The sequence below is a fragment of the Mus pahari genome, chromosome 2, assembly GCF_900095145.1.
Source record: "Mus pahari chromosome 2, PAHARI_EIJ_v1.1, whole genome shotgun sequence".
NCBI lineage: Eukaryota > Metazoa > Chordata > Mammalia > Rodentia > Muridae > Mus > Mus pahari.
In genome coordinates, this window is record NC_034591.1 from 103,685,540 (window position 1) to 103,697,641 (window position 12,102).

At 44.1% G+C, this 12,102-nt stretch overlaps 1 protein-coding gene across 1 annotated transcript in view; it reads right to left on the reverse strand.

Annotated features, from left to right (window-relative positions):
- Positions 1-5,640: 5,640 nt before the first annotated feature.
- Positions 5,641-12,102, reverse strand: part of Gmcl1 (germ cell-less 1, spermatogenesis associated) — a 43,349-nt gene continuing 36,887 nt past the window's right edge. Inside the window, exons 13-14 of the mRNA XM_021189912.1 lie at positions 11,491-11,578; positions 5,641-6,924 (exon numbers count right to left, since the gene is read on the reverse strand). Coding sequence (XP_021045571.1) covers positions 6,796-6,924; positions 11,491-11,578 — 217 coding nt within the window. The 3' untranslated portion in view covers positions 5,641-6,795. The remainder of the gene's footprint in view (positions 6,925-11,490; positions 11,579-12,102) is intronic.

Sequence of the window (12,102 nt, forward strand, 5' to 3'; positions counted from 1 at the left end):
AAAAAAAAGAGCAGGCTGAGCAAGCCAGTAAAGAACATCCCTCCATGGCTTCTGCATCAGCTCCTGCTTTCTGACCTGTTTGAGTTCCAGTCCTGCATCCTTAGGTGATCAACAGCAGTATGGAAATGTAAGCCCCCTTTCATCCCCAACTTGCTTTTTGGTCATGATGTTTGTGCAGGAATACAAACCCTAAGACAAGCCTCTTCAAATTTTCAAAAGTGGTTGGGAAGTATGATGAAGTTAGTTTAACAGACATTTGTGAATGCCTGCTGAATGCTGGATCCTGCACTCCTGCAGCATTGGGGTGAAGGAGGGATCACATGGGCTCTGCCAAGAGGCTTGCCGTCTTCATCATGGAAGCACATAATGGGCTTTTTCACAGTGTGGATAGTGTCCAGAGTGTTATAGAGGGATACAAGGCCACTGAGCCCAATTTGATCTTCCAGGAGGGTTTCTGGGAATAATATTCCTGATCGTTGAGTTTACCTACTGTGCTATATTGTACTGTGACACAAATACAACTTTGTTCACACATACACACAGGTGCATACAGACATGTGCCTAGCACACCCCACACTCCCCACACCCCACCCCCCCACACCACACACACACCTACCTACCTTTTGGCAATGCTTACTGAGAAATTAAGGGTTTGTCTGTTTGCAACATTCATAACATGATGCTGTCGACATAGAAGACAATGAAAGGGTGCTTCCTTTATTATTTGAGGGCTCTTGTGCCAAGGAGTAACATGGGACACACTCTTTCTTGCCCCTAAGTGCCACCTTATTAATTCAGTGGAGCTCCTGTGGGCATTTATTCCCCTCTGAGAACCTGACTACACGTTAGCTTGTGGGAAAGCCCAACCTCTATGATGAACATAAGCCAGGCATGAGGGTAAATGCTTTCCATTCTGCACTCTTGCAGAGGAACAAGTGGACCTCTGCACGCTCCAGACCAGCCTGTCTACATACCACTGTGTGGCCAGCTAAAGATATACAGTGAGATCTTGTTTCAAACTCATACACACCAAGTTTAGAATCAAATACGTGCATGGGTACCTGTTAACATTTTTTAAAAAAGATCCTACACACACACACACACCAGAGAGGGAGGGAGGGAGGGAGGGAGGGAGGGAGAGAGACAGAGAGAGAGAGAGAGAGAGAGAGAGAGAGAGAGAGAGAGAGAGAGAATGATGATGATGAACACCCAAACATCCAAGTAGATATTTGAGGCAGGCATTTGGCTAAATACAGACAGAACACAAGACCAGGGGAAAAGATCAGAAATAAAGACAGGGAATTTATGAATCATAGGCATCCAGTAGCTTGTCCTAAGGAGACTAAGGATGGCCTCAGGGGACGTGTTGGCTTAGAGGGAATACTGAAAGGAAGCCAAATTACAGTAGTATGTTCTCAACCACTGCTGGAACCCAGTATCAGAATTCACAGGGATAGAGCTCTGAGATGGAAAAATAATGGTCTCATCTGTGAACAGACCACCAACCACACCAGGTCCTCGTCTTCTGAGCCTATGGGAGGTAAGGCTGCCCAGACAGCGGCTGCTCTCAGTGACCCAGGAGGGTCTGAAGGGCTGTTTTCATCTGCAGAAAGGCAGAGGAAGGTTGATATGGGGAGCAGGTCCTGAGTCCCCAGAGGCAGAGAGGTCGACACCAGAATGATGGCAACAGAAGCTGCAAGAAGCAAAGAGTGGATCCTTCATGGGGTGCTGCAGAGGCAGCAAGACTTCCCGACACCCTGGTCTTAGCCACTGGAACCGTTCTGGACTTATGGCCTCTTGAACTGTGAGGGAATACATTTCTGTTGTTTTAGGCCAACATGTCTGTGGTAAGTTTCTACAGCAGTGTCAGGAAACCAATACCACTAGCCCACCAGGGAACCCTGTAAAATGCCTAGCAGGTTAGGAATACCAGCGAGCTGTCGGCTTCTATCTTTTCCATCTTAACACAGACAAACCTAAACCAAACCAATAAACTTCAGTTTAATTCATTGGAAAAGCAGGGGGAAGAAAAACTACAACCCTATTAATAAAATGTAGAGAAGCATTTGGTGAGAACTGACCTAATCCTGGCCCACTGCACATTAACTCAGGACAGACTGAAGATTTAAACACAGAATGCAATGTATGGCATCTTCAGAGGATGGCCATCTTAGTCTGTCCAGGCTCTTGAAAGCTGGCTTATACACAGATATTTGTTTCTTACAGTGTTGTAGGCTGGGAAGTCCAGAGTAAGGCTCTATCTCTGGCTACTTGGGAGGACTGGATCCTGGCTGCTGCCCCACGATCCACTACTTGCTGTCTGTATGGTCCGGTTCCTTCCCATTCCTTTGGGGGGCAGTGTTGGCTCGTCCAGGAAAGCAGATCCAATCTCATCAGCAGCTATGATGCTGAACTGCAGTGATTTTTTTTTTAAACGGGGTATTTTCTGTCTTCACTCTGTAGCCCTGGCTGATGTGGAGCTGAGTATGTAGCTGGGCTGGCTTTGAACTGGAGGCAGTCCTCCTCAGTCTCCCGAGTTGTGCAGGGGACTCAGGGATTTAGGGCTTTCATGAGCTGTCACCCATGCTCCTGCAGGTAATCCCTGTAGACCACTGGGGTCCACCAAGCTAGTCTCTGGTAGGGTCTTTGGTCAGTTTTAAGCGCCCTACGTGTATCTGTGCTACTGATTGTTCAGCCCATGTCTGTGTTAGCTGTGACAAAATGCTCAGCAGAAGCAACTTACAGAAGGCAGGCTTAATTTTGGCTCCCAGTTCCACTGCAGAGCCCAGCATGGCAGGTAAGGCATAGCAACAGAACTTGAGGGGGCTGGTTACACCACATCTGCAGTCAGGAAGCAAAGAATGTTGAATGCTGTAGGTTCAGCCATTTTCCTTTTTGTACAGTCCAAGACTCCGAGTCACAGAATAGCACTACATGTGTTTAGGATACGTCACCCCACACCCTAACCTCATATAGACACAATCCCCCACAAAGAGATATGCTGAGATTAGTTTCCATGGTGATTCTAAATTCCATCGCAGTGATAATCAACACTATCCATTACATTTCCCAAAGTCAAGCGACAGACAGCTAGTTTTTTAAAAACATCATAGCAGGCCCTGGGAGGTGTGGTCTGTGTCATCTGGTACCTAGCCCATGAGTGATTAAAGCAGGGAACACTGGCCTGGCATGACAGTTGGCTTAAAGAGTCAACGGGCCTGGCCTGATGGCTGAGCAGTTAAGAGCACTTGTTCTTTCAGAGGACTGGGGCTCAGTTCCCCAGTCACCCATATGGTGGTTCACAATCATCCATGATTGCATCTCAGGAGAGCCAATGCCCGACATCAGGCACACACACTGCACAACACACACACGCAGGGAAAGCATCCATACACATGCATCAACCTTTAACAAAATTACAAGAAGTGGTTGGGAAAGTAAGGTTTGGACTGGCTGTTCTGTGCAGACAAACGTGTGAAGGGAACCCACGGTGTCCTAGCACTGAGTCTTAAGGTGGTTGGCTTCTCAGCAGTGTACGAGGTGTGGAAATATCAGAAACTAAACCATCACCACTAGTCACACTATTCACATACATTGCATATCTAGATATCAAAGGTACTTACGTTTGAGAGGCTTGTAGGTGTAAGAGGGATACGGACAAAAAAGCATTGCAGAAATGTAGCCACAAGGAACAGGACAGCAGGGAGGCAAGGATAAGGGGGAGGGTCACACAGAAGAGCTTCCAGAAGGAAAGGAGTAGGAACCAGCCAGAAAACAAGGGGGGAATGTGAGCTGGGGAGGGTCTCTGCACACAAGAGGTGAGGGATATGGAGGTGAGACCTAGGGTGACCTGAGGGCACATGTGATGCCTCTGCAAAGTTTTAGGCTTAACCGCCTCTCACACCTCACACTTACCAACTCTAATGCATAAGGGAATACATTTCTGAGGTGTACTGAGCAGGACGGCATGTAACCTCAGCACTTGGGACACTGGGGAAGTGTAGGCACAAAGATCTCAAGTTTGAGGCCAGCTTGGACTACACAGTGAGAGCCATGTGAAGAAAAGCTAACCCCAAAAGTTAGTGGCCACTGCTGCTTTCATTTGCTTACTCTCTTGCCAAGGTTCAAGGCAAATTCTTAGAAAGAACTGGATGTGTGTGTTTGTGTATGCGAATGTGTCCATGTCCCTCTGTAATAATTCAGGATGAAACTACAATATGGGGGCTAAAGAGATGGCTCAGTGGTTAAAAGCACTGACTGTTCTTCCAGAGGTCCTGAGTTCAATTCCCAGCACCCACATGGTGGCTTACAACCATCTGTAATTGGATCCGATGACCTCTTCTGGTGTGACTGAAGACAGCTACAGTGTACTTATATACATAAATAATTCTAAAAAAATTAAAAACTACAATATATTCTCTTAACTGATATAATAGACAAAGAAATTATTGTGGGTGACTAGTTTTCTAGCTTTAACATTTAATAAAAACCCAACTCACCCAGAACTTGGCAGAGGCTATGTAGAAGGGCTGACAAATGTGAAGTCCCCGCATGCGATGGTTACTGTCACCTGACACTGCTGACGCTTTGTAAGCTGACAGTGACCAGGAGAGGAACTACCCTGACTAGTGACCTAAGTGAAAGGAGGCTATCTTTGTTGTTGATATATTTATGCTTTCATTTCCAAGAGTTGTAAAAATATATTTGAGTACAATTTTTTGTCATTATTTTGTTCTTTGTTGATGATGTTGTTTTAAAGTAGGGTCTTGCAATGCATCCCAGGCTGCCCACGATCTTGAGATTCTCCTGCCTCAGCCTGTTGAGTGTTGGGATTACAGATGTGTGCTTTATCTGTTGTTTTGTTTTTTCCTTGACATATAAAGAGTAAAGGGTCTCTTATGCTTCTGGAAGAAAGCAGCCAGCAGCAGGAGAGAGGTAATCACAGCCAGGGCCCAGTCAGAAATGTAGCCGCTCACTGACCCAGCCACCGCTTTAGACATCTCCATGCTACAATTCTAGGAGGGAGAGGCATTCACAGCAGTGGAATTCTGAAAGACAGGATAATTTGTGAACCTGTCACTGACTGCCAGCAGAGACGTGCCACCATTCAAATCATTCAAAGCTAAAAGCAGGCAGTAGAGTAAGAGCCCAGCTAAACCTTTCTTTTCTACATTTTGTTGTTTTTCTACCAGACAGATCTGCAGTCTGTTAGCTCTACTGAAGTCTGTCCTGCAGCCTTCCACAGCTGAGGCTGCCTGCCTTGGTACCTAACTCAGAGCAAGGTTTCTCTCCCTTTTCTAGCTCCTCCCCCAGAAGCCGCTGATTCAGTTTTCCAGCCTGGCTGTTTTTTCTCATAGTCTATAACAGAATCCTGCTTTAAAAGAAAACAAACACAAAGAACCAATTACTTGGAAAAAAAAAAAAAAAGAATCCTAGTTTCAGCCAGGTGGTAGTGGCACACCCCTTTAATTCCAGCACTTGGGAGGCAGAGGCAGGTGGATCTCAAAGCCAGCCTGGTCTACAGAGTGAGTTCCAGGACAGCCAAGGCTATCTTGAAACCCTATCTTGAAAAAAACCCCAAAACTAAAAAAACTATTTTCAATAAGCTTTTTAAGTTCACTTTAAACAGGAGCATATTCCTTTCCAAATGAGCATTTATTATTTGAACAGATACATAAAAATGATTCCAATTTAAAAAAATACTAAAAACATACATCAACCACAAAAGCACTTACTCTGACTGGAGGACAATGATCAAGGCTATTTTCAATAGCAATAAACACAAGGAACCAACACATACAAATCATGAAGAGCATACATCTTATTCTTGACAAAAATAAGTTGTTTTAACATGACTGTTTTGTTCCCAGCTCCTCCTATACATTCACCATGAAATCTATTTATGTATGTGACTCAAAGGCACTCAGTTCAGAGGTTATAAAGTCCTGAGCTCAATAGGAAACAAGATTCCCAACTAAAATTTGAACATAAATTCCAACTATCAGAGAATATGAAAATGTCTGAAGATGTATCTGTGCATAAATAATTCATAACATAAGAGCACACAGAACGCCAGACAAGACCATGCACGTAAGGCGAAGGAATATCCTCAGAATCAAACTGATTTCCCTTATTCAAGTTTATTTCAAGTCCTAAAGCTGATTCTTGTTGTCATTTAAAACTGTAGGAAAGTTAAAGTTTAAAAAAATATGAAAATGCTTACATTTAGAATAAAAAAAGAAAAAAGAAAAACAAAACAAAACCAACTCCTAAGCTTAGTCTCCCAAACCATGAAAAAGGGTCCTATGGCTAAAACGAAGCGGACTCTGGAAAGGATTTCAACTGACACAAGACTTAACTGGTGGCCGAACAAATGAAAGAACAGCTTTAAAGGCACCAATTGAAAGAGCATTTATGATTGGCCACTCAAACTCCATCCTTAGCATTCTCTTAACAAAACAGGAACACATTTACAGATGAGTAAACTCACTAACATTAGATAGGATCGAAATTCAAGCTCAAAATTATACCTATATCTTGTTGCAAAGAAATGAGAAATTTACCTACAGCAATTTCTACTGCTACTAAATTAAAGCAAGAGTTGATATCCTTTTAACATACATGGTTTGACAGATGCTTTCTTAGTTTTAAAATACTTTTTCATATGTGCATAGAAATGTAATGAGGGTGAGGACATCTCCAGCGTCCCACAGTTCATAAGGCCGGTCACTGTTTAGTCACCTTGGACATGAACGCAGTAGGTCATTAAGTTAAAACTGGCCACTGACGAGTGCCTCAGTGTCCTGGGTTTTCAGGATGACGATTACTCTCAGTTCTTTTTTCTGGTGATATATACAAGAAGTTACAGCAGATGTACAGAGGGAAGATCAGAAGTCTGCTGTCCAAGTTCATCACCACTTGCTCCTACAAGACAAGCACATTAGTAAGTTTGATGACAACTAGACAGCACCATCTTATGGCATTAGTAAGCTGAGCTGTTGGATAAAATAAGCTAGAGGAAGCAGCTCAGGATGAAGCACTCCCAAAGCTGCACCCATAGATCCAGCCCATTAGCGGTCTGCATGCACTTGTTACCTGTATCTGCCTCAATGTTTAGCTCCTGGGTCACAGGGTGGCAGTAAGGACGAAAGCTGGCAGAACCAGCTCCTCAACAGGGGAAGCTCTTTTCATTCTTCTAAGACTGTCTATCTAGTTCCTGCATATTTTATGACCACACAGCTCAGAGAGGCTGGGCACACAGCTCAGAGGCACATGCATAGTATTAAGGGCCCTGTACACAGTGAACTGCTCATTCGCTTTCAGTTCTAAGACTCCAGTACAGCGTATCACTGGACTAAGACAGGGAGTCACTGCTGTCATCACCACGACTCCTGCCCTTAGCTAAAGTCCTATCATATCTAGAACACAGCACATAGTATATTATATTAAAAACATTCTAGGCTCAGCTACATCCTCCGAAGACTGGTGGTGAGAGCCACAAGGGAACCACCACTAATGCTTTCTGTTTCTGGACCTCACAGATTTGTCACCAGGCTACAGAGAGCATAGGAAGTTCTTAAAGGAAGCAACACTGAAGTGAACATTCCTACATCTAACCCTTGGGAACATCTCATACACTGCAAGCATCAGTCATGATATATATTCTGGAGAATACTTTAAGCGCTGCTTAATTATAGAATCTGAAGCACTAATTCTCATGAAGATCAACTAAAGCTAGAATACATGAGTGACCAAAGTAGGCTTTAAGGATATAATTTGGTTTGGTTTGCTTTTTGAGACAAGGTTTCTCTGTAGCCCTGGCAGTCCTGGAACTTGCTCTGTAGACCAGGCTGGCCTGGAACTCAAAGGATCCACCTGTATCTGCCTCCCAAGTGCTGGGATTAAAGGCATGCGCTACCACCCAGCAAAAAGCATAACTTTTGTACTCTTTTTAAGCATAAATATTTTGGTAAAAGTATAGAAATTTTATTCAAATATAGCCTATGATTTCTCTGCACTCCACCGGAAAGGTAAGGTAGTATTCAGGACAATCTCAGGGTGTAACACTGGAACACTGCCATCTTGGCAGCTGGGAAAACAGTGCTGCCAACAGGAATGCCAGCATGCATCTGAGCCACCTTGCCTTGGGCAAAACCTGTCCCTGCAACCTGAACATAGGAACATTGATTATACTTAGTGACAATCTTTGAAGCCATGCACACTGATGATAAAGAAAAAAAAATCACAATTGTGCACTGACCAAAACAAACAAACAAAAAAAAACATCAAAAAAAACAAAACAAACAAACAAACAAACAAAAACAAAGGTTCTGAGGAAATCCAGATGTCAAAGGTCTAAGCACAGTTAAATCTGGCCTCAGGTAGATCAAAGAGCTAATAACTCCAGGGAAGAGAAGAAGCTGTTGTGGACACCGACTGAAACCAAATAAACACACCAACCTTTGAGTAGTTGCAATAATCCCCAGTCTCCAATCCCTAATGCACTAGAAGGCTTCCAGCATCCTCAAAGCTTTTAACACCATACCATATGCCTCCACTGAAACACCTGCATGGTGAAGTGCCCCCTGCTGGTCTACAATGGAAGAGAAGCTGTGGAAAACTTGCATGGCCACAGCACACACAGGTCTTCTCCAGCAGGGCCTGTTTCCAGTTGAAGGGCCCACACTGTCTGCTGTGCCTAGTGTCCATTGTCTCAACTGCTGTGTTTATCCTAGAGCCCATCTAAGTCCCACTGGAGCCTCCTTCATGGGGAAAGCATCTTTAATCCCCTCCCCCTGAGCATCCTGCATACTTGCACTCATGGCCTTCACTTGCCATCCTTGCTCCTGAACATCTCACCAGGCTATCTACTCACTCACTTAGCCCACATCTGACATACCAGCCTTTCATTACATCACATACAGTGAATTTCTAGACAGCCAGGACTACATAGGAAACATCATCTAACATAAAAAATTAAGTCATAAAGGGAGCAGAAAAAAAAATACAGGTGACTATTACACAGTCCTCGTCCAAATAATCATTCCAAACAAAGAAATCACTAGAGACAGAGGAGCAGATCATCTTGAAGACTGAAGACTGGCAACACGTGAAAATGTTGCTCAAGTTATCAAGTTACCCAGGAAGTCAAACAGCAAACAGAAATCCAATTATACCAGAAATCAAACAAAAGCAAACTTGTGTGTGCCTGAGTGCATGCACTTGATCCCTTGGAACTGGAGTTACAGGTAGCTGTGAGCTGCCAAATGTGGGTCCTGGGAAGGGACCCATGACTTCTGCAAGAGCTGCAGGTGCCCTTAACCACTGAGTCACCTCTCTAGTTCCTGAATTCACTTTCCGCATCTGTAAAAAATTAGAACACAGGCAATACTCTACTGGCTGTTCTGCAGAGGCTGCAATCTGGCCATGAGAAAATGCACATGCTGCCAGGAATAATGGTACACACTTATTAACTGTAATCAGAGGCTGAGGCAGGAGAATGAGCAGTTAGAGCCAGTCTGCACTAAAACTAAAAAACATACACATAAATAATAGAAAAATATGTATGGATATGTGTGTATTGTTTTTTTAAAGATTTACTTATTTATTATATGTAAGTATACTGTAGCTGTCTTCAGACACACTAGAAGAGGGCATCAGATCTCATTGAAGATGGTTGTGAGTCACCATGTGGTTGCTGGGATTTGAACTCAGGACCCCTGGAAGAGCAGTCAGTGCTCTTAACCGCTGAGCCATCTCTCCAGCCCATGTGTGTATTTCTTATAGTAAAAAACAGTGAGCCAATTTTTATCCAGTAAAGATGAATTATCTAAATTACAGTATTTTTATTTTTTAGTACAAACACCTGTAACACATGGAAAACAAATACCAGAACTGACCAACCAAAAGCCTTCAGCCTTCACCTGCCGTCCACCACAGCAGCTCTACCTGTCCTGGCCTCTCTCCAATGCTCTCCTCCAGCTCTTGTCCTCCTGAGGCTTCACATGCCCACTCTTCCAGCACAAGCTTCCCTGGGCCGTCAGCCATCAGCATGAGTGAAGGCTTCTCCTAAGCTCTCAGTCGTCACCTCATTCTCAACCCTGCAACCTGGATTAGAGTTTCTCCCTCAGCATCACAGTGCGCTGAGTCATGCCAGCTTCTCGTACTGGGCTACACTAACACAGCCAGTGAGGATTTCCTCCACCACAGAAATACAGCTCAGCATACAGTAGGCACAAAAGCGTTACAGGAATAAACAGCTAAGTGTGATTAACATGGCCCGGAGTCTTTTAGCTTTCCATGGGTTCTGAGCTGTGGCTGTTGCTTATGAAGTTCCAGGTAGTTCCAGAGCCAACAGGGAACTTCAATGCAGGAAGATAGGGATTTGAAGGACATCATCCCATATCTGTTGAAATGGACATTCTCATGTACTACCAGCCTCACCCACTTCTGTGGATCTGCAGTGAGCTCAGGCATCTCTCACACAAGCCAAGCCCTACCCTGGGTCGTCTGTCCCCTTTCACGCTGTGGGGCTGAGGGGTGAGAGGCTTCGTAGGGCCCACGAGAGCCCTGGAGGTCACCCTCGGTGCAGGCTCCTCCATCTGAGGAGCACCGCTCTAAGTCCTTAGCTGACAGAGGGCAGTTTCTAATGCGGTCGGCCGGCTTTTACAAGAATGCCCCTTCTTCCCCTCTGAGCACTACTGCTCATTTCTGAGACGTGTCCACCTGCTCACCCTAACATTCCATGTTTTATACACAAATTTGGAGACATGACAAGTGACTTCGGAGACAATATGGAGAATATTACAGATGTTTCTTATCTACAGATCTAATGTGCTTTCAGAAAACACCCTTCCTATTCAGGAGCACTGGCAGGCTGTCAGGCACCTTCAGGCTCTCTACAGTGAGAAGTGAATGAACACTCCCATGTCAGGATAGAAAAAGCCCAGCACAGCTCTGTAAAGATGATATTTAAATAATTATCTCCTTACCACCAACTCTTTCCTCCCCTCACAGATAATCTTTCTGTTTCTATGGACTCATTCTATGTTTCAGGAGATAGAGTAGCCCTCCTCTGAAAAGCTTGAGACCAGAGTGTCAGATTTTGTGTTTTTTCAGACTTTAGAATATTTTAAGTCTAAACATAGATTCATTTGTATTTTATACACACGTTCATACAAACAGACTTAAGGTAATTTTATGTAATATTTATTGGAAATACTGTTTATGATAGAACTCTTCCTGAGATACTCAAACTTTAATACAGCAGTTTGGGTTTGACATTTTTGGTTCAAGGACAACAGATCTACAGTGCCAGATCAGGCTGGCGTTGCAGAGATGACCACGGTATTTTCACCTTCACTTTAAAAAATTTCAACACATCTTCACTCAAAATATTGACATTTTAATGTCAGTTTTACGTAGGAGCATCAGAGACTGCAAATACACATAAGATGCAGTACAGTGGGGCAAGCACAGAAGCACACGTACCTGGTCTTTTTCAAGGGTCAGTATTTGGTAACCAGTTGCTCTACTGCATATGAGTTTCCCACTACTGTCAAAAGAAGCCAAGCGCAATCTAGAATTAAAAAAAAAATACAAATTTTAAAGTGAAGACTAATGCAAACAAGGCCTTCCTCACTCCCCCCTCTTCCCCTTGCTATTCCTTACTCGCACATCTTCTTTCCTGTGGACTCAAGCCAGGCTCGGCTGTGCATGAGTGAGGCAATCATGCTACTACAGATACAGCCCCCATGATTGGTTTTTAGGAACAGGTCTCATGTAGCTCAGACTGGCCTTGAACCATGATCTTCTTGCCTCCAACTTCTGAGTGATGGGATTATAGGAATGTGCCCCACAGATAGTAAGTCCTTTATAAAGGATTTTAAAGGTATTTTCAAGATGTAAATCAGCACCATTCACATCTCTAGTTTGTGCTATTCTATTATATAATTTCATGCCTTTAATCCCAGCACTAGGGAGGCAGAGGCAGAGAGGCAGAGGCAGAGAGGCAGAGAGGCAGAGGCAGAGGCAGAGGAGGCAGAGGAGGCAGAGGAGGCAGAGGAGGCAGAGGAGGCAGAGGCAGAGGCAGAGGCAGAGGCA